This window comes from Panulirus ornatus, chromosome 42 (genome assembly GCF_036320965.1).
Source record: "Panulirus ornatus isolate Po-2019 chromosome 42, ASM3632096v1, whole genome shotgun sequence".
Lineage (NCBI taxonomy): Eukaryota > Metazoa > Arthropoda > Malacostraca > Decapoda > Palinuridae > Panulirus > Panulirus ornatus.
The window spans coordinates 13,417,529-13,441,553 of NC_092265.1; the positions used below are offsets into that span (position 1 = coordinate 13,417,529).

The 24,025-nt window shown below is 40.1% G+C and overlaps 1 protein-coding gene across 1 annotated transcript; it reads right to left on the minus strand.

Moving 5' to 3' along the window:
• Positions 1-6,832: 6,832 nt before the first annotated feature.
• geminin (geminin DNA replication inhibitor) lies at positions 6,833-23,968 on the minus strand. The gene is made up of 5 exons (XM_071686576.1): positions 23,655-23,968; positions 20,715-20,842; positions 19,950-20,182; positions 16,097-16,290; positions 6,833-7,269 (listed from the first exon to the last, which is right to left on the minus strand). Exons 1-5 carry the CDS (start codon positions 23,691-23,693, stop codon positions 7,213-7,215), a joined length of 651 nt encoding a protein of 216 aa, XP_071542677.1. The 5' UTR covers positions 23,694-23,968; the 3' UTR covers positions 6,833-7,212.
• Positions 23,969-24,025: the final 57 nt, after the last annotated feature.

The window sequence follows — 24,025 nt, forward strand, 5'->3', positions numbered from 1 at the left end:
GTATCTTAGAGGCAGACTTAGCAATTTCAATAATGGAGGTTTCCGAGTAGAGGGGATGTTACAGTAATACCAAGTATGTTTATGGATTCAAGAGGTGGAATTACAGAACCATCAAAGGGTAGAGGAAAGTTCTGAGAAATTTTTGATAGAAAGATGGGTAGAAACTTGGCCTTGGAGGCATTAAACTTAACAGATATCCTGTTCAAGTCTGAGTTTATTGAGAAAGTTATGGCGAGACAAGATGCAAACTGAGCGAGAGTAGGAGCAGAATTGTAGGATGCGGAGGAATGCAGTGTATAGTCATCAGTGTTTGAGTGCATTTGGTTATTTGTGGAAGAAAGGAAATTGTTGATAAAAAGGAAAACAAGTGTAGGAGACAGGAACACATCTGTTGATGAGAATGGAGGGAAAGGCTGAACCATCAACAACCATGGAGATTGATTATCCAGAGAGGAAGCTAGATATGAGGGAGCAAACTGAGGGAAGGAAGCCAAAGGAGGGGGAGCTTAGAAATATGAGTCCGAAGTCAAAACCTGCCAAAAGCTTTGGATGTGCCAAGGGCAAAATATGAAAGAATATCAATAGTGGATCTCAACTTATGGAAGCCATGTTGGTGATCCGAGAGAAGACAGTTGAGATTCAAAATCTGAGGATATGGGAGTTGAGGAGGGATTTAGACTTTGGAAATGGTAGGTGTCAATGCAGCAGGACGATAGTTAGAGGAGTTAGAATGGTCTTCCTTTTTTGGGTTGGGATGTACCAACATGTACTTCTTAGAAGGAAAAGTTCTTATTTCTAAGCTGAAATGGAACAGGTAAGTAAGCACAAGCGCAACTTCAGACACACACACTCTTTCAATTCAGGGGGATGGTTGCCATTAGGACCATAAGCCTTGCTTGTGTCCAGAGAAAGAAGTGCTTTTTGGACAGTTCGAAAAGAGAATATGGGAAGGGGTATACGATTAGTAAGAGGAGCAAAGAGGGTGAAAGAATGTTAGAGTCATCCAAGGTAGAGTTAAGAGGAGAAACAGGAACCAGAGTTGCTTTGTCTATGGGAGAGCCAGCTATAGAACCATCAGAACAGAGAAGTGAAGGAAAGGTACAGCAGAAAAAGTTGTTAGTGAGGCCCTTAGCTTGAGCCAAATCATATAATAGTTTGGGGACTTGAAGTCTTGGATGGGTGCTACAAGTGTGCTGATGTTTGAATATGCACAAACACCTCCTTTGAACCTGAATCATGCTGGAGTGCAGACATTCTAAAGGAATTTTGGTCTATAAGGTACTGGAAAAGATAATCAGAAGCAAGTGGATGACTTTCTAGAAGAAGTGGTAACTTGGTTTTAGAAAGGTCATGTACAACGAACCTCAGGTTTCTATGAGAAAATGAGCTCCATCATAAAAAAAGGGTGAGGCAGATTGTATCTTGACTGCAAGAAATCATTTGACAGAGTACCACATGGGAGACTGATTAAGCTGGATCACCAGTTAGGAATAAGAGAGACTCCTCCAATGGATAGATTACTTACTGGAGGGAATGAAGGACACATATCAGAGGAGCCACTCTAAATGGATTAAGGGTAACAGAATTCTGTTATGGGACTGATACTGTTCTTGATCTATGTGAATGACTTGGCAGAAGGTAATGGACTCCTGCCTGAATGTGTCTGCAGATGATACACACGTCTTGAGTGAAATGAAAAGCAAGCAGGATTGCATGTACTTACATGAAGACTTACACAGACTCCAAAGTTGATCTGATTCATAGTAGATGATATTCAACCCAAGCAAATGTAATGAGGATGGACCAGAATGGAAGAAAGCCTTAATATGATTATCCAGCAGGAAATAAGTTTCAGGATTCTGTGTAAAAGGAACTTGGGAGTTAACATTATCCTTAACCAGGCACTAGTCCCACAAGAGGAGAATATTAAAGACGACGAAGTCTCCAGGAAAATATTAGAATAGCTTTCATTTCTAAGGATGATTTTTTTTAATCAGCTGTTCATATCCTATATAAGACTTCTCTAGTTTGGTCACCACTCCTAAAAAAGCACAGGGCTTATAGATAAGGTTCAGAGGAAAATAATAAAGATGGTACCAGAAATAAGAGCCAAGTTACAGGGAAAGGCTAGAGAGTTTAAATTTTCCTGCCTCGGAGGAGAAAAGTGAAGAGCAACCTTATCACAACCATTAAGTTTATAAAACATCATGACAAAGTGAACATTGCTCATGAGATGTAGGAATAGAGCAAATAAGGACTTAATATAAGTGCTGCTCAAGAAACTTGTTAAAAAAAGATGTAGAGAAGGGCTTTTATAGTACAAGTACTAAATAAATTAAGTAAACTAACTGAGAGCATGGTTACTGCAAACAGTATACATAAGTTTAAAAGGTTGTTTGAAAGTAGAGAATGTTCCAGTTATGGACCTCACAAAAGTAAAACTCCCTCCCAATACAGCACAAATAGATAATTACACAACAGGGTTCTGTTCTGGAACCATAACTCTTCTTGGCCTAAATAAATAACTTACCACAATGTACGGACTCCTACCTGAATATGTTTACAGATGATACAAAGGTCATGAGGGAAGTTGAAAGTAAGGAGGATTGCATCAACTTGTAAGAGGACATAAACAGATTCCAAAGTTGGTCGGATATATGGTCAATGAAATTAAACCCAAACAAATGTAAAGTAATAAGAATGAGACAAGGCCTCAAAATGATTATTATCTAGCAGGATATAAACTTCAAAATACTGTTCGAGATGGACTTGGGTGGTGACATTGTCCCTAACTTGTTGCAAAAGTCCCACATCAGAATAGTTAAGGAGGAACACTGTGTGCTGGCAAATATTAGAATAGCTTTCAAGTATATGGATAAGGAAATTTTAGCAAGCTCTTCATATCCTACAAAAGGCCAAAACTAGAATGTATTCTCTGGTTCAGTCACTGCACCTAAAGAACCACAAAGATATAATATAGAAGGTGCAGAGGAGAACAATATAGATGTTCACAGAATTAAGAGACCTGAGTTACAAGGAAAGGCTTAGAGGCTTTCAATTTACCCACCTTACAAAAGTCAAGGGCGAACTGATCATTATCTTTAACTTTCTAAAACAAACCGATGATTTAGAAAATGAACAGTTCTTTGAGAGATGTAGAAACAGAAAGTATAAAATGAAATTGTCAGAAACATGTTAAAAAAGAGAAGTACTTCTAAGGTATAAGAATGATGGATGAATGGAATATGAACTTAGGACATGCTTAATGCATACAACTTACACAAATTTACATTGTATGATAAAGAATGTTCATGGAACTCCATCCCTGCACAGTATAAGCAGGTAATTAAACCACATATTGTTCTCAGACACTTTATTCCCATTACAACATTCTTTTGCATTTAGGGCCTATTACATACCCATACAGAACCATTGTCACAACTGTCATCATACATACTCATCTTTGCCTTCACAGACAGTGACATCTCTTTCTAAACCCTCCTCAATGCACCCAAGACGAGGTAGGTAGGTATCTCATCCTCTTGGTCTCCCTACTCCCTTACTCATTCTACTTCTAACACAGATTCTCTTAGTCATTTTTGCTTATCCTTTACATATGATTACTGTTTCAGCACACATATTCAATTCTCTTAAGCACACTTTGCTGACTACCACATCTCAATCTGTCATTCCTTACATAATAAAACTTCCACATATCACGTTTTTCTTAGTCTTCTCGTTTCCAACACTTTCACCCTCTTTTCTTGTGTTCAATCCCCAAGACACATCCACATACTGTCAGGACTACCATACCTTTAAATATACTCATCTTTGCCGTATCATACACCATTCTATCTCTATTTTCTTTTTTTGCATCCCCTCTCCCACCATGATTCACTTCCAACCCCATGGTTCCATCTGCTGCACTGTTTGCTTCCAGGAATCTAAAGCATTTCATTTCCTCCCATCTCAAACAATCCTGACTTGCCCTCTATCTTGGACATTATTGCAGTTTAACATTAACTTAGTGCCCTCCTTTCACACATTAAAACTCAGACACCAACTTTTGAATTTTCTCTGAAAAGTACCCCCAGAGCAGTGTCATCCGCAAAGAGCAACTGACTCTTTCCCAGGCCTCCCCTACCCTTAGTATACTGTATCATGAATCATATACCCCCTTCATCACATTCTCAATGAACAGATTAAACTGCCATAGTGGGTAGGTAGATAGAAGCATGTAGGAGCTGGTAGGCAGCCACTGACCAGTGAGGTATATTACCAGTACTACCAGCCTTGGCATTGGATGGGTTAGTGATGACAATGTAGTAAGCCAGCACTTCACTGGTTGGCAGGTTGCACTCCTCAGACCTAGGTAACTGTTTTTTCTTTCTGACTTACCCACATGTAGACAGTTGTCATCTTGTCCACGATAACACAATTTCGCCTTGTCACATAACAATGTGCACGCAACTCATTCTTCGTACCTAAATTTCCCTGTGGTTAGCACTAAGCACTAGCCTTGCCTTTTGGCAAAATGGTTTGAGCAGTAGCTAGAAGGGGTAGGTAAGAACACTGGACTAGGTAGGAACATTTAGGTAGAAGAATTAGGTAGTAGCAATAGCTTCAAACATTAAGTAGTAGTAGTCAGTAGGAACATTAAGTTGGAGCCTTTGGAAACACTATGCTAGAGTTGCTTCTGCCAGAGACCTACTAAGGGTAAGGCACTACAAGGGTAAGAAGCAGCACTGGAGTTCACCAGTTATGGAGACTTTTGCCATGGTCATCCTTTGAGGAAATTCCTGAAGGTAATGGGCATTAAAGCTGTAGATAGTTGTAATACCTTCCACAAGGCATATCTGTCAGTAATACCTATCTCCAGGTCCATAAAGGCCACATATGAAACCCTATCCAAATGTCCCAGACAAATTTTTTAAAGCAATCACCTGATCCACATATCACTCCACAGGCCATAATGCTCTTCCCCAATTAGATGCTCTGTTCAGGTCAACATCCTTTCAGTTACCACTCACAAACACCTTACCAAGTATACTACGTAGATATTTTTCATAGACGCTTACCATTTTCCACATGTGCAAAGTAGCAACAAGAATAGGTGACTGAGCCCTAGAGGAAAATATCCCCGCTTGGCTCCTTGCTCTACTCCTTCTTTTGTAATGCACAGGGAATATGTGGGCAGTATTCTTTTTCCCTTATCCCCAGGGATAACTAATTAGACTTATACCTCTAATTTTAGCAATCACTTTTGTCCCCCTGTCTTTATATAAGGGCTATAAACATGCATTCTGTCAGTCTTTGGGCTATACACTGAAAATTTTGATTAACCATTCAACAACACTTGCCCATTTTCTTGGGATTATTGCAACTCCATTCACTCCTGACACTTCATCCTATGCAAGGCTTTTATCAAACCATTCACCATAACACTCCTCATGCCACTTTGTCCCAAACATACCACTTTCAACACCCTATCAGCTAATGTGCTGAACTGTCCGTTAAAATACTCATCATCTATTTTTCACCTGTTACCACATCCCCATCTGCTCCCCTCATCATTGTTCTCAAGTTCTTGTCAGACTACTCACCTTCATTTAAAACATTTTCTAATTCTTCCTTAATTTGTCAGTATTCTAACATAACTCTTACTTTCCCTCTTCATCTGCTCCTATGCCTCTCTTAACCTAACACTCCTCTGTGGGTGCCATACACCACTTCCAAAACATTTTCTAATTCTTCCTTAAGTCATTAATGCTCTCAACTTCTCTCTTTTACCCTTTTTTCAGCTCCTGTGCTTTTCTCTTCCGCACTTTACACTCACTTGCACCCCTCCCTTGTGGGTATCATCTGTCCACCATCCTTTTCTCTTTCATCAGCAAATTAACCTCAACGAAAAACTCACTATTGTGTCCTTCCTCGTAAGCCCATATCCCATCTTCTGCATACCACACGCTTCATCTGCATGTGTACACTGCCTCCATTAACACCTTCACTTCTTGTCCACCTCCTTAATTTCATTTACTCTAACCCTATGTCACTCTTCTTTCAATATCCCTTGGGTTTTGTACACACAGGTTTCATTTACAAGCTCATTCATTTCCACCACTTCTTACCCTCATGTCAATCTTCCTAAAAAACTAAATTTTTTCACTTGCCTCCACATCCTGCTACCCGACTCAGCAAGTTCATGCCCAATAACCTCTCCACACATCTGCCAATCAGCACGTAATTCAATAATGCCTGTTGACCCCCAAACCCATTCACTAACAAATTTTAAGCCAAGTATTCCCAATCACCTATTCTTTTACAGTACACAACTCAGTAAGTTGTTCCCCATTTCATATGCATCTGTTACCCTGTGCACCACAATTATATCAACTGCCTCATCACCCACATTGCATCCAGATCCCTTAGTATAAAGACTTGACCCTAAGCATCAAAACTGCCAAAGCACTGCCTCAGGTCCCTCAAAAATCACACCTTTCCTTTACTTCTCTCACTGCCAGGTACAAAAGCATCGACAATTACCCAGATTACATTCTTACCCACAACAATTTTCTTATCACTTCCTTCCATTATGTGACACAGTCCCACAGCTCCTCCTTCATCATAAGTGCCATCTCCATCATTGTTCTCGTCCTCACACTAACCCCGAACTTTACATCCTGAGCATTTCTCTTCAACTTGGTTTCACTCAGAGCCAGAGCACCTAAGTTCTCATCAAACATAACCCCTACTTCTCCCTTCTTTTCATCTTATTTACATCCATGAAGAGACACCCAAGCCTCAGCCTTCAAGAAAATATAAAGGTCAGATAAAAAAAATCACTTAAAATTTATTAAAAAAGCCTCGTCATATTGTTAAGAGAAATACTCATCAAGATAAAGTCTTTGGCTTCATAACCACTCTTCAAGAGAGCATATGTAAAATTCAAACTGGAATATTTGTACCAAATAAACTTGCAATGCAATAACTAATAAAAATTAGACAGTGTTTGATAGTTGCCACAAAAATATATCTTTTTCTTTCAAAAGTAAAACTCCACACTTCAAAATGTTAAAACTAATACAGCTTCTTAGTGACTGACAAAAATGTAGCTTAAATGTTCTGATGCTCTACCTTTCAGCATGAAAACCTTCAGCTGCTGTGGGTACCATACAAAGAGTTTAAGGTCTTACTCCAACCTTTTCTCAGGATTTACTCTTTTGCTGTTTTATCTTCATGATCACTACATTCTTCCTCACCTGTAAGGGACTGAAAAAATGCAGTATCAGATATATGGAATAATGCACAAAGAAATAATGACAACATTCATGGCTATTTGCCTCAAACAATCAAACAAGAAAAAAAATGGGAATGGATGAAGGCAGCAAGTATGAATATGTACAAGTGAATAAATGGATATGTGCATGTATGGGAGTTTATGTATATATGTATGTGTATATGAGTGGTTGGGCCATTCTTCATCTGTTTCCTTGTGCTACCTAGCTGACGGGGGACACAGCGATTAAGTATAATAAATAATAATATGAATACATACATGTACATATAAACATTTATTCATTTTATTATACTTAGTCACTGTATCCTGCATTAGTGAGGATGCACAAGGAAACAGATGAAAGAATGGCTCAACCCACCCACATACACATGTATATACATAAACGCCCACACACGCACATATACCTAACTATACATTTCAATGTTTCTTTTCTTTCAAACTATTTGCCATTTCCCACGTTAGCAAGGTAGCATTAAGAACAAAGGACTGGGCCTCTGAGGGAATATCCTCACCTGGCCCCCTTCTCTGGGGAAAAAAAAAAAAAAAAAAAAAAAAAAAAAAAAAAAAAAAACAAGAGAGAGGATTTCCAGCCCCCCGCTCCCTCTCCTTTTAGTCGCCTTCTACGACACGCACTGAATACGTGGGAAGTATTCTTTCTCCCCTATCCCCAGGGATAAAATTCATTTCAATGTATACATACATATACATACACATGTACATATTCATACTTGCTGCTTTCATCCATTCTCGTCGCCACCCTGCCACACATGAAAAACAAGTGTGTGGGGCCTGGATGTGGAAAGGAAGCTGTGGTTTCAGTGCATTACACATGACGGCTAGAGACTGAGTGTGAGCGAATGTGGCCTTTGTTGTCTTTTCCTAGCACTACCTTGTGCGTGCACGGGGGAGGGGGGGTGCCATTTCACGTGTGGCGGGGTGGCGATGGGAATGGATGAAAGCAGCAAGTATGAATATGTACATGTGTATGTATACGATGAAATTTAGAGGCATGTGTATGTAAATGCATGTGTATGTGGGTTGGTTGGGCCATTCTTTCGTCTGTTTCCTTGAGCAACCTTGCTAATGTGGGAGACAGCGACAAAGTATACTAAATAAAAATGAATAGATAGGCGGGTAAATGAGAGACTTTTGGATGTAAATGTGCTGAGAGGGGCAGTTGGTGAGATATCTGTCTGACCACTATCTTGGGGAAGCAAAGGTGAGATTTGTAGAGGTTTCCAAAAAAAGACTAGACAATGTTGGGGAGAAGAGAGTAATGAGAGAGTGATTGACTTTGGAAAGGAGACTTGCATGAAGAAATACCAGGAGAGATTGGGTGTAGAATGTCAAAAGGGGAGAACAAATGAAGTGAGGGGAGTGGGTGAGGAATGGCATGTATCAGGGAAGCAGTGATGGTATGTGGCATGAGAAGGTTGGGGAGGTGGGCAGATTACAAAGGGTATTAAGTGGTGGAGAAGGCATATGATAGGAATGATAGAGATGCTTTGCAGAAGGTATTAAGAATATATGGTGTGGGAGGTAAGCTGCTAGAAGCAGTGGGAAGTTTTTATCAAGGGTGTAAGACATGTGTACAAGTAGGAAGAAAAGAGAATGATTGGTTCCCAGTGAAAGTCAGACTGTGGTAGGGGTGTGTGATATTCACCAATGTTGTTAAATTTGTTTATGGATGGGGTGTTTAGAGAGGTAAATGCAAGAGTTTTGATGAGAGGGGTGAGTATGCAGTCTGTTGGGGATGATAGGGCTTTGGAAGTGAGTCAGTTGTTGTTCCCTGATGATAAAGCAGTGGTAGCTGATTTGAGTGACAAGCTGCAGAAGTTGGTGACTGAGTTTGGAAGATAGGATTAAAGGACAAAATTGAGAGAGTAAATGTGAATAAAAGCAAGGTTATTAGGTTCAGCAGGATTGAGGGTCAAGTTAGTTGGGATGTAAGTTTGAATGGAGAAAAACTGGAGGAAGCAAAGTGTTTTAGATGCCTGGGAGTGGATCTGGCAGTGAATGGAACCATGGAAGTGGAAATACGTCATAGGGTGGGGAAGGGGGCGAAGAATGTGTGGAGAGAAAACATTATCTTGGAAAGTAAAAATGGGTATACTTGAAAGGACAGTAGTTCCAACTATTTGGTTGAGGCATGGGCTCTAGATAAGGTTGCACAGAGGAGGGTGGGCATGGAAATGAGCTGGTTTGTTTAAGTAATGAAATGATATTAGATATGTGAAAATGTAAAGTGAAGTTGAGAAAGCTTAAGAGGGTGTGTTGAAAGGGTTTGGACATATGGGGAGAGTGAGTAAGAAAAGGTTGACAAAAAGGGTATGTGTGTCATCAGAAGCAGAGGGAACAAGGGGAAGCAGGAGACCAAATTGTAAAAGATTTTGAGCGATCAGGGCATGAATGTGCAGGAGGGCGAAAGTCATGCGCAGAATAAAGTAAATTGGAACGATGTGGCTTACCGGGATCAACGTGCTGTCAATGGACTGAACCAGAACATGTGAATTGTCTGGGGTAAAACATGGAAAGGTCTGTGGAGCCTAGATGTGGATGGGGAGCTGCGGCTTCAATGCACCACATATGACAGATTGTGTATGGATAAAAGTGGATGTGGCCTTTCATTGACTGTTTCCTGACGCTACCCCAATGATGCAGGGGATAGAAATGCCATTTCCTGTAGGGTGAAGTAGTGCCAGGAATGGATAAAGGCAAGCAAGTATGAATATATACATGGATATATATATATGTATGTGGATGTATATGTATTTATATCTATCTATTCATTTTGCTTTGTCGCTGTCTCCCACATTAGCGAGGTAGCGCAAGGAAACAGACAAAAGAATGGCCCAACCCACCCACATACACTTGTATATACATACACATCCACACACGCAAATATACATACCTATACATTTCAACGTATATATATATACACACACAGACATACACATGTACATAATTCATAGTCTGCCTTTATTCATTCCCATCGCTACCCTGCCACACATGAAATAACAACCCCTCCCCCCCCTCATGTGCGCAAGGTAGCGCTAGGAAAAGACAGCAAAGGCCACATTCGTTCACACTCAATCTCTAGCTGTCATGTAATAATGCACAGAAACCACAACTCCTTTTCCACATCCAGGCCCCACAGAACTTTCCATGGTTTACCCCAGACGCTTCACATGCCCTGGTTCAAGCCATTGACAGCACGTCGACCCCGGTATACCACATCCTTCCAATTCCCTCTATTCCTTGCATGCCTTTCACCCTCCTGCATGTTCAGGCCCCGATCACTCAAAATCTTTTTCACACCATCTTTCCACCTCCAATTTGGTCTCCCACTTCTCCTCGTTCCCTCCACCTCCAACACATATATCCTCTTGGTCAATCTTTCCTCACTCATTCTCTCCATGTGACCAAACCATTTCAAAACACCCTCTTCTGCTCTCTCAACCACACTCTTTTTATTACCACACATCTCTCTTACCCTATTATTACTTACTCGATCAAACCACCTCACACCACATATTGTCCTCAAACATCTCATTTCTAACACATCCACCCTCCTCTGCACAACTCTATCTATAGCCCACGCCTTGCAACCATATAACATTGTTGGAACCACTATTCCTTCAAACATACCCATTTTTGCTTTCCGAGATAATGTTCTCGACTTCCACACATTCTTCAACGCTCCCAGAACAATAAATATTCTATTTATTATACTTGATCACTGTTTCCCACATCAGCAAGGTAGACCCAGGAAACAGACGAAGAATGGCCCATCTACTCATATACAAACATATATAAATGCTCAGACATGCACATTTTTTTTTCATACTATTCGCCGTTTCCCGCGTTAGCGAGGTAGCATTAAGAAGAGAGGACTGAGCCTTTGAGGGAATATCCTCACTTGACCCCCTTCTCTGTTCCTTCTTTTGGAAAATTAAAAACGAGAGGGGAGAATTTCCATCCCCCCGCTCCCTTCCCTTTTAGTCGCCTCCTACGACATGCAGGGGATGCGTGAGAAGTATTCTTTCTCCCCTATCCCCAGGGATATATACATATCAACATGTACATATTCATACTTGCTTGCCTTCATCCATTCCTGGCGCTACCCTACCCGACAGGAAACAGCATTGCTACCCACTGCTTCAGTGAGGTAGCGCCGGAAAACAGACAAAAAAGGCCACATTCTTCCACACTCAGTATTTAGCTGTCATGTGTAATACATCAAAACCACTGCTCCCTATCCATATCCAGGCCCCACAGACCTTTCCATGGTTTAAACCAGACATTTCACATGCCCTGGTTCAGTCCATCGACAGCATGTCGACCCCAGTACACCTCATCATTTCAGTTCACTATATTCTTTACATGCCTCTCACCTTCTTGTATGTTCAGGCCCCGATCGCTCAAAATCTTTTTCACTCCATCCTTTGACTTCCAATTTGGTCTCCCGTATTCCCTGAACGTTGTGGGGGCGACTAAAAGGGGAGGGAGTGGGGGGCTGGAAATCCTCCCCTCTCGTTTTTTTTTTGATTTTCCAAAAGAAGGAACAGAAAAAGGGGCCAGGTGAGGATATTCCCTCAAAGGCCCAGTCCTCTGTTCTTAACGCTACCTCGCTAACGCGGGAAATGGCGAATAGTTTGAAAGAAGAGAAAGATATATGGGTAAGTGAGTGGATGTTTCTTCACCTGTTTTCCAGTGCTACCTTGTTAATACAAGAAACTGCAATCAAGTATAAAAATAATAAAAAAAATATACATCATACTTGGTACACTCAACAAACTTATACCTTTGTAGTCTGAAAACTAACCATTATTCTTCTTGTCTTTATGAAAAAGGCACAACATATGCATTCAACCAATCTTCAGGCATCTCGTCATGATCCATACATACATTAAATATCATAACCAACCAATCAACAACACAATAACCCACTTTATCAATAAATTCACTTTGCCGCGTATCATCTTATGCAAGGCTTTCACCACCTCTTCTCTCTTCACCAAGCCGCTCTCCTTGACTCTCTCACTTTGTACACCACCTTGGCCAAAGCATTCTACATCAGCCATTCAATTATCAACCTTGGCCAAAGCACTCTACATCTTCCACTCAATCATCAAACACATTTAACAATCCTTCAAAATACTCACTACATCTCTTCACTTCATCACTAAGTGTAATCACTTTACCTTTTGACTCCAGTGATGCTCCCAATTGTTCTGTCTTTCACACATTATTTCCTCCTTATTCCCCTAAAGTTTACTGATACTCGCTCACCCTAACTCTCATTTGCCTTCTTTTTCACCCCCTACACTTTCCTCCTGACCTCCTGCCGCTTTTTCTTAAGACATCTCCAAATCATTTGTACTCCTTTCCTGTAAGTAATGACCAAATGCATCTCTTTTCTTTTTCACTAGCAACTTCACTTCTTCATCCCACCACTCACTACCGGTTCTAATCTGCCTACCTCTCACCTTTTGCATGCCACATTTTTTTTTTTTTTTTGCTTTGTCGCTGTCTCCCGCATTAGCGAGGTAACGCAAGGAAACAGACGAAAGAATGGCCCAACCCACCCACATACACATGTATATACATACTCGTCCACACATGCAAATATACATACCTATACATCTCAATGTACACATATATATACACACACAGACATATACATATATACACATGTACGTAATTCATACTGTCTGCCTCTATTTGTTCCCATCGCCACCTCGCCACACATGGAATAACAACCCCCTCCCCCCTCATGTGTGCGAGGTAGCGCTAGGAAAAGACACCAAAGGCCCCATTCGTTCACACTCAGTCTCTAGTTGCCATGTAATAATGTACCGAAACCACAGCTCCCTTTCCACATCCAGGCCCCACACACTTTCCATGGTTTACCCCAGACGCTTCACATGCCCTGGTTCAATCCATTGACAGCACATCAACCCCGGTATACCACATCGTTCCAATTCACTCTATTCCTTTCACCCTCCTGCATGTTCAGGCCCCGATCACTCAAAATCTTTTTCACTCCATCTTTCCACCTCCAATTTGGTCTCCCACTTCTCCTCGTTCCCTCCACCTCTGACACATATATCCTCTTGGTCAATCTTTCTTCACTCATTCTCTCCATGTAACCAAACCATTTCAAAACACCCTCTTCTGCTCTCTCAACCACACTCTTTTTATTTCCACACATCTCTCTTACCCTTACATTACTTACTCGATCAAACCACCTCACACCACATATTGTCCTCAAACATCTCATTTCCAGCACATCCACCCTCCTGCGCACAACTCTATCCATAGCCCATGCATCGCAACCATACAATATTGTTGGAACCACTATTCCTTCAAACATACCCATTTTTGCTTTCCGAGATAATGTTCTCGACTTCCAAACATTCTTCAAGGCTCCCAGAATTTTCGCCCCCTCCCCCACCCTATGACTCACTTCCGCTTCCATGGTTCCATCCGCTGCCAGATCCACTCCCAGATATCTAAAACACTTTACTTCCTCCAGTTTTTCTCCATTCAAACTTACCTCCCAATTGACTTGACCCTCAACCCTACTGTACCTAATAACCTTGCTCTTATTCACATTCACTCTTAACTTTCTTCTTTCACACACTTTACCAAACTCAGTCACCAGCTTCTGCAGTTTCTTACATGAATCAGCCACCAGCGCTGTATCATCAGCGAACAACTGACTCACTTCCCAAGCTCTCTCATCCACAACACACTGCATACTTGCCCCTCTTTCCAAAACTCTTGCATTCACCTCCCTAACAACCCCACCCATAAACAAATTAAACAACCATGGAGACATCACACACCCCTCCCGCAAACCTACATTCACTGAGAACCAATCACTTTCCTCTCTTCCTACACGAACACAGGCCTTACATCCTCGATAAAAACTTTCCACTGCTTCTAACAACTTGCCTCCCACACCATATATTCTTAAAACCTTCCACATGAGCATCTCTATCAACTCTAGCATATGCCTTCTCCAGATCCATAAATGCTACATACAAATCCATTTGTTTTTCTAAGTATTTCTCACATACATTCTTCAAAGCAAACACCTGATCCACACATCCTCTATCACTTCTGAAACCACACTGCTCTTCCCCAATCTGATGCTCTGTACATGCCTTCACCCTCTCAATCAATACCCTCCCATATAATTTACCAGGAATACTTAACAAACTTATACCTCTGTAATTTGAGCACTCACTCTTATCCCTTTGCCTTTGTACAATGGCACTATGCAAGCATTCCGCCAATCCTCAGGCACCTCACCATGAATCATACATACATTAAATAACCTTACCAACCAGTCAACAATACAGTCACCCCATCATTTCTCCCCTAAATATTTCCCATTCCTCATCCACTCCTCTCATTTTATTTACTCTCACCATGTGCTATTCTACACTCAATCTCTCCTAGTATTTCTTCACATAAGTATCTTTTCAAAGCTCTCTTACTCTCACCCTTCTTTTTTCCCTGACACTGTCTCCTCTTTTCCGAAAACCTAAACAGATCTTCACCCTTGCATCCACAAGATAGTAATCAGACATCCCACCTGTTGCCCTTCTGAGCACCTTTACATCCAAGAGTCTTTCTTTTACACACCTATCAATTAATGTGTAATCTAATATTGTCATCTGACCATCTCTCCAACTCCCATACGCATACTTGTGTATATTCCTCTTTAAACCAGGTACTCCTAATCACCAGTCCTTTTGCTGCACACTTCACAAGCTCTTCCCCATTTCCATTCATAACTATGAATGCCCCATGTGCCCTAATAATACCCTTAACTGCCACATTGCTTATCTGCTTATCACCCATCAACTACACCCAGTCATACATCAAAACTGCTCACACTTTCAGCTGCTCCCAAAACACTTGCCTCTCTTCATTATTCTTCTCACAGCAGGTGCATAAGTAGTGACAATAACCCATCTCTCACCATCCACTTTCAGTTCTACCCATATCAATCTAGAATTTACTTCCTTACATACTATCACACAGTCCCTTAACTGTTTCAGGAATAGTGCTACTCCTTCCTTAGCTCTTGTCCTCTCACCAACCCGACTTTATACTGTCGACATTTCCAAACCATTCTTCCCTTTTATCCTTTAAGTTTGTTTCACTGAAGCCAAAACATCCAGGTTTCTTTCATCTTTCCTCTCTTCTAATCATGAGTACATCCGTACACATTTATACACCCTAGCCTGAGCCTTCGAGGATGATGAGCAGTCTCTGCATGGTTCCTTCAGTTTCCTCTTTTGCAAATGAATACAAGTCTTTTTTTTCCATCCCATCACTCCCACCCTTTTAGATGCCTTCTGCAACATGCAGAGAATACGGAGGTAGAATTCTTTCTATTCATTATACTTTGTCGCTGTCTCCCACGTTAGCGAGGTAGCGCAAAGAAACAGGCGAAAGAATAGCCCAACCCACCTACATACACATGTATATACATACACGTCCACATACATACCTATACATTTCAAAGTATACATAAATATACATACACAGACACATACATATATACACATGTACATAATTCATACTTGCTGCCTTTATTCATTCCCATCGCCACCCTACCACACATGAAATGACAACCCCCTCCCCCGCAAGTGCGCGAGGTAGCGCTAGAAAAAGACAACAGAGGCCACATTCGTTCACACTCAGTCTCTGGCTATCATGTATAATGCTTTCTATGAATACATAAAAGTATTTTTTCCTGGAGAATGAAAATAAACTTACCTCAACTAATACTGCCAAATCTTTTGCTTGCTCAACCATTTCTTCCAACAACTTATTTTCTTTGCTCAATTCTGTTATCTCTTGACGAAGAGTTCTATTTTCTTCATGTAGTCTATGATTCTCATCTAATGTTTCCTCCAGTGCCTCACGTCTCTTTTCTGCCAAACCTTCCCAATATTCAGGTGGAGCAATATCTAAAATATAAGCCATATACATTAAACTTTGTTTAGAATTCACATAAATGTTAATTGCATGTGCAGTGGTTACAAAATAATTTATCAATCTACATCTCTGATGCCTGTTTCCTTCTGGAACTCCCTCTTGGGAGTGGCCATGACAATAGAGTCTCCATAACTAGTGAACTCCAGTGCTGCTTCTTAGCCTTTAGTGCTTCACCCATTAAAAGGCCACTGGCAAAGGTTAATTCAAGTGCAGTGTTTGCAGAGGCTCCTACTACTTCTACCTAATTCACCTACCTAAATGTTCCTACCTCTATCTATTGCTCCTATCACTTTGCCAAAAGGAAGGGCAAGCACAGGGTGCTCACTACAGGAAAATCTAGAGTTACAAAGAATGAGCTGTGTGAGTTAACTATTGTCAAGTGTTATGTAAGACAAGGAGAGATTGTATGTTTCTAGACAAATTGCCAGTATTCCACATGTGGGTGAGGCAGACAGAAAATACAGCTACCTGGGTCAGAAGAATGCAACTTAAAAACTACTGAAGTGCTGGCTCACTATGCAGCTGTCACTAACCCTCCTGATATCCAGGTGGGTAGTTGGCTGCATACCAACTACATGCATATCTATAACAAATTATGAATGTACACTAATTATGTATGAAATATGAATCACTAAGTGCCCAGTACAATGCAATTTTGTGAGTGCTGAAGTACATTTCCCTTTAGCACTGAGGATGCATGTGATTAATGCTACAGAGCTTGTGTACCTGATTCTCATGACTAATGGATACAGAGACAAGCCACACAGAGCTTGAATCTGAGGATGTGGCTAGTGAAGACACAACAATAGAATCAAAGAGAGTACCCAACCGCAAGATAAAGATAGGAGTGATAACCATATGGAGGAAAACATTTCTAAATGAAAATAACTATGAAAAAAATACAATCACCATTACAAGTACTTTTCTGATATATATACATATACATATAGATAGGGTTGTGCAGAGGAGGGTGGATGTGTTGGAAATGAGATGTTTGAGGATGGGGTTATGGATGGGGTTGTTAGGGAGATGAATGCAAGAGTTTTGGAAAGAGGGGCAAGTATGCAGTCTGCTATCACCCAGTGAAGTGAGTCAGTTATTGTTCGCTGATGATACAACACTGGTGGTTGATTTGGGTGAGAAACTGCAGAAGTTGGTGACTGAGTTCAGTGGGGTGTGTGAAAGAAGAAAGCTGAGAGTAAATGTGAATAAGAGCAAGGTAATTAGGTTCAGTAGGGTTGAGCAACAAGTAAATTGGGAGGGAAGTTTGAGTGGAGAAAACCTGGAAGAAGTGAAGTGTTTTAGATATCTGGGAGTGGATTTGGTAGTGGATGGAACCTTGGAAGTGGAAGAGAGTCACAGGGTCGGGGAGGGGGCGAAGGTTCTGGGAGCATTGAAGAATGTGTGGAAGGCGAGAACTTTATCTCGGAGAGCAAAAATGGATATGTTTGAAGGAATAATGGTTCCAACAATGTAGTTGTGAGGCATGGGCTATAGATAGGGTTGTGCAGAGGAGGGTGAATGTGTTGGATATGAGATGTTTGAGGACAATATGTGGTAAGAGGTAGTTTGATCGAGTAAGTAATGAAAGGGTAAGAGAGATGTGCGGTAATAAAAACAGTGTGATTGAGAGAGCAGAAGAGGATGTATTAAAATGGTTTGGCCACATGGAGAGAATGAGTGAGGAAAGGTTGACAAAGAGGATATATGTGTCAGAGGTGGAGGGAACGAGAAGTAGGAGACCAAATTGGAGGTGGAAGGATGGAGCGAAAAAGATTTTGATTGATCAGGGCCTGAACATGCAGGAGGGTGAAAGGCGTTCAAGGATTAGAGTGAATTGGAACGATGTGGTATATCAGCACAACCTATGAATTTTTAAATCAGACCAATGATGTGGACAGAGAACAGTTCTTCAAGGGATACAGAGATAGAGCAACCACAGAACATGACATGAAACTAAATAAGAGCTTGTAAAAAAGGATAAAATATAAAAATATATGCTTAAAGTATAAGAGGATGGTTTAATGGACAAGAATGACTGAGGATATGGTTACTGCACACAGCTTACAAATACTTGAATCTGTATTATAGTAGTGTTCAAGAAATGTGGTTCTACAGTGTTAGACTTCCTCTTTGTACATTACAAAGAGATAATAAAAAGAGCTAATCGAGAGAATCCAGATGAGGTCAACAAAGATGGTACCACAATTAAGAGAGATGAGTTACAGGGAAAGACTAGAGGTTTTAAATTTGCCCGCCTTGGAAGAAAGAGTGAAAGGTGACCTGATCACACAGAAATCAACACTTCTTTAAGAGATTTAGAGATAGAGCAACTAGAGGAAAATGCATGAAATTAAGCAAAAACTTGTTAGAAGAGATGTACAGTACCCTTTTTAATGTAACAACTGTAGCTGAATGTAATAAAATGACTAAGTGAACATACATAAAGAAGTTGTATGACAGGGAATGTTGAGGCCACACAAGTGTAAAATTCCCTCCCCATACAGCACGAATACGTAATTACTTGTAGATAATTAAACCACAAGTCCTGCACCCACTTCCATACATTCTTGTCTACAGCCCCATCTATAGCCCACATTTCACATTCATACAACACCGTCAGGACTACTACACTTTCAGGCATGCCCATCTTCACCCTCTCAGATAGTGACCTCTCTTTCTACACATTCCTCATTGCTCCTGAGGCCTTCAGCCCCTCACCCACCCTGTGACTCACTTCAGCTCCCATGGTTCCATTTGCTACCATGTACAATCCAGGGTACCTCAAACACTTCATTTCCTCCAAATCTCTCCATTCAAACTTACATCCCAACTAATCTTTTTCTCTCTCTCTCTCTCCACTGCTAAATCTAATAATCCTGCTTTTATTCACATTTACTCTCGCCTTTCTTCTTTCACACACTCTCACACATCAACTTCTGCAATATCTCATTCAAATCTGCTGCAAGCATGAGCCAATGGTCATCCTGCCCAATGTGATGAGGAGGGATATTCATTAACGAATAGCTCTCAATACCTTAGTTCTACGAGAAAACAGTTCCCATAAGCTAGATATTATCATTCCCATAGGACTGAGTCTTGGGAGTGAACTGTCTACCAAAAGTCAACCAAGGCTAACAAGACAGAATAAAGGAAAGTGTTGGGGCCTTGACTGGTTGACAGCCACTCCTAAGCTGGCAAAACCCATGATTCAAACAGGTATCTTCAATTTTTACTACAGTCTTTACATTTCAGTTTCTATCTTTGATGTAACTACCTCATAAGGAACCCATACACTTAAAGTCCCACAAAATGATCATAAAACAACCAAAAACACAAGGTTAATAGGGAATAAACATGGAAGAAGGGGAGGGAGAGACACTACTATATCATGTTATCAACACACTGTTCACCAAGACAATTCCCAGTATTTTCATACAATTGACACAAACTAGTGGTTGTACCAACATCCTATTCATTTTAAATTTTTCCAATATTATCATATGTACACTAAAAAAGTCGTAATCTACACATGGACGATAAAGTGGGCAGAAAAACAAACAAATAGACATGCAAAGTATGAGAGGCTGTTAAAAGAGGAAGAAAATGCTCTTAAAAATTTATTACTTACCACTTGTGAGCATGTCAATGGTTCTATCCGCCTGTGAAACACTGCTGACCTTGTCTTCAGTGGAAAACACTTTCTCAGATTGTAATGGAGCTTCTGTTATAACAGTAGTAGAACAAGTCACGTCAGTCTGAACAGACACTGATGAAAAGGTCTTGTTTTTCTTGGAAAGGGGTACTGGGTCTTCAAAAATTCCATCCTTACGCTTTGACCTCCCAGAAGTACAATTCTCATCACTAAATGAAAAATCAAAGGCATTATTATTCACTAGGTGATGACTTACACAAGAACAAAAGAAGGACAATGATTTGTCATAAATCATTTCCTGCTGCACTGCAGGAATTCACAGCACTGCACTGAATTCACAGCACATCTGAACCACTCCTAAACTATTCCATTACACATATGCTCCACTGGCTTGTCCTACATCATATCTAGTTCCTGACAAACAGTATCTAATAACATTCTTATCACTGATAAAGCATTTTTGCTGTTTTTATGCATGCAAATACCACCTCATGCAATCATCCTGTGATTAATACTTTTACCTATCCAAACTTACCTCCATCTCCTTTCTATGACTGCACTTCTATTCTATTCCCACATCGCACCTATGTTAGCTAGGTTAAACCACTCCTGCAAACTGCACTATCACTACAATGGCAGTATATTTTGAACAAAGCACCATACAGATTGCAGTTCTTTAAATTTTGTTAACAGTGTAGCACTTCTTTCCATCACCATCTTCCTTCTATATGAATTACTCACTTCTTCCTCTTCCTGCTCCTGCATGAAGGTTGTAACTTCATATTTCCATCTGAGGTGACCAAAAGATGCGACTTATCCTGTTTGTTATGCTGTATGATCCCTAGGCATTTACGGTCCACAAGAGAGATCTGCAATGCAAAAAGTTAATGTTGCTACTTTAAATGGAAAGCATATATACTACTTTTCACATAATTTGTCAAATATATTATGAGACAAAACAGAACTTTATAGAAATATTCTTAAATGCTGGGATTCATCATACAAATGTTTGTTTTCAATGACATTTTGATTAACCACGAATATTATGACATCTTTATGGCTGGTCTCCTTGTCACTACTGGTGCTTAAAACACTACCATCCTCTGGGAGTAATTCTGCTAGTGTAAAAAAGTATGGGTGTTACTATACCTGCGTGGGTTCCATTGCAAGTGAAAAGTCACATTTGGCAAAGAGGCATCATAAGAAGGAACTTTTCACTCCAAAGGAGTCAATCAATTTCCTATTACTGAAGGTAGCACATCCTGGAGGTGTACAAGCTCCTCAAGAAGAGGTTCTGCGACAATTCATAAGATGCTGAACACTAATCAGTGGTGGTGTATGAGAAAAAAAAATTTTGTGTCAATTTCTATGCTATATTTGTCAAAGATTCTGTGCCAAAATTGTCTGAAAATCTTGAAATGCTGGGATATGGGACATTTACACGGGATTAAGATCTTTTGATGCTTAATAAGTGAGACTTTTGGCAAAGTCAATACGGAAAACAGGGACACTAAGAGTTCTTAAGTTGTTACACATAGCTGACCCATTCTCTAACATTTCCTGCTGGTTCCCTTTATATATTGGAGTGAAGCAAGCCTAACCTAGAAGGCCCATTGGGCCTTTTTGGGGATTTATATCATTATTAATAAATGTGCATAAATCTATGGAAACAGTAACCACATACAGTGATGTGTCATTTAGTGATGCGGGTTGTGAGACAAACCCTCTACCCTCTTCCCAAACCACCTCTGCCAGAGGAATCACACATCATTTTTGGGCAATCTCACTGCCATGTGAGTTTTGCTCACTTGTTTCTGCATACACTTTATGTTTACATGCATATCTTTCAACATCAGTAAGAAGGCATTAGGGAATATGAGTCAGAGGCTCAACCAACTCTTCCTCTACCTTTTTGCCAATCTTAGACGTAGGCTCTATGTGTTAACTTAGCACAATACTATGGAAATATATGATGGGTTAGCTCACTTTCCTGTACATATACCTTATTTTTACATTTATTTCACTCATGATGGAAGACAGAAAATTTGAAGACTAAGTTCCTTTTGTCCAAAATTATGAACAACTTTAAGTAAGTCACCCAGCATTTTGATTAATGGTTAAGTATGGCATGCTGTTATCATCCACATTGAAAGAAGTAACTTTTATAAAAGCTGAGGTTGTACATTGTACAGTGATTGCTATCACCCATAAATGTGAAGATTTCTAATGTGAACTACTGAATCAACCATTTGGTAAAAGGAATACAGTATGGACCTTGAGAAAATGTGAATTATGATACAGGCCAAGCCATAGTGAAAAAGACCAATAGGCTACCGAGGCATTTTTGACACATAATAAGGGATGAAAAAGACCCAAACAGCAATATATCAAGAGACAAGTAAACTGAAATCTTAAACCTTTCCTTGAATTATTTAGGTGAAAAAGTGCATTTCTTCTGTTCCTAGTGCTACCTCCCTACTGTACAAAATGGCAAACTCGTATGAAAAAAAATCTGAGTTTTATTAAAGGGCAATACCTTCTTTGGTAATGATAATATGTTTCAGAGCATTTTGGTTAAGTCTCACCTCAGTTAGCCTATCCCACTGCAACTTACCCATGGTAAGTTAGAAATTACCAGGAAATGGAAATGATGAAAATATGTTCAAAATCCCACAAACCTTTCCTTTTCACCACAAAATCATACTGTTTTTGGAATGCAAAAATCTTAAATAATCAATACTAGATACCTTGTGAATACGTCTTTAGCCCTTTTCATGCCCAACTGATTCTTCCCAGATTTGTTGATACGTGACATCATTACCAATTACAGCCACCTTATGATGATATGAAGATACTGACGACAGACTTTAAGCCTGTGGTTAGGTCTGAAAGCTCCAGGCACTCTAAAATCCTAAGGTGTCTGCTTTCCACTCCACTGACTGCCGAAGTTTATTCCAAACCTTTACAAGATGACCATGGAAGAAGTTTATTCTGAGAGGCTTATTCCAATGTTACCTCAATATCCAACTCTTAAGAAAAATCACGGGCGTCTAAATCGAAAATCTAGATACATCTATCCTGCTATGGAGGTTAGCTAAAATCTTCATAAGTTCTGCTGATTTTTTACTTGCATTTCACGTATTTACATTTTGTAACCTTACCTTATCCCTGTTATTCATCGCCTTCCATAACATCACTTATTCAATATTGTACAATAAAATATTCCACACACCATAACGTTTAACCTATTCTCTAATCACTATAGAGCCATTGCAAAACAGAATTACAAATCCAAAACTAATTTTCATATAGAGCTAAATTTCTATATTACTCATCACTGCAACCAACATATGGCACTAAGATCATCCAATCGTCAAAAATAAATTAAATACTGCATTAGGGTACAAACTGTAGGTAGGGGCTTTTCTGTTTTTTTTAAGACTCGTCAGGTCCAAGCCTTTCTCTGGTGTACCATTACTGGCACAGATTGGGTGTCTGAGTGAATAGTGCATTTCCATGGATGTGTATGATATGTCCTGGTTAATATTTAGGGAAGAACTGTCAGCAGAGGCCAAAGTGAGTGCCATCCTAGTTCAACATACCATCCATTCTATGAGTCCCTAAGTCATCCATTAAACCCAAGTCTAATCTTTAAAACAAAAAAGTGTCATTAATCCAAACCTTATTGTCCGCAGAAAAAGTCAGTTGACGCTGAGACATGATCGTTCTGTGTCGTCCTTCCACAAAATCTACGAGGTTCTTCAGTGGTACAGCCTGCCCGCTCACCTTCCCTAGCCTTTTCTTTCACAATTCCTTCTGCAGTTAATGTGCTGTGATTCTCCTTCGTTTAGGCGATGGTATTTGCTTCTGAGGTACTTACACTATGTAGTTCTTTTTCAATATTTAGTCTCCTTAAGTGTACTCTAGTTTTTCCTAGTTGCTTGTTAGTATTAATCATTGACACTTGTTTTGGGTTTGTGTCGTCTGGCGGGAAGACCTGACCCAACTGAGTCATTGGTTCATGGTACAAGTTCTTAAACAAACTTTTTGTG

Coding starts and splice junctions, on each gene's coding strand:
- geminin (XM_071686576.1), bottom strand. CDS start 23,693: ATGTCTCAGCGTCAACTGACTTTTTCTGCGGACAATAAG. Junction 16,291..19,949: donor CATTGACATGCTCACAAGTG/GTAAGTAATAAA, acceptor CTTATATTTTAG/ATATTGCTCCACCTGAATAT. Junction 7,270..16,096: donor ATTTGGCAGTATTAGTTGAG/GTAAGTTTATTT, acceptor GCATTTTTTCAG/TCCCTTACAGGTGAGGAAGA.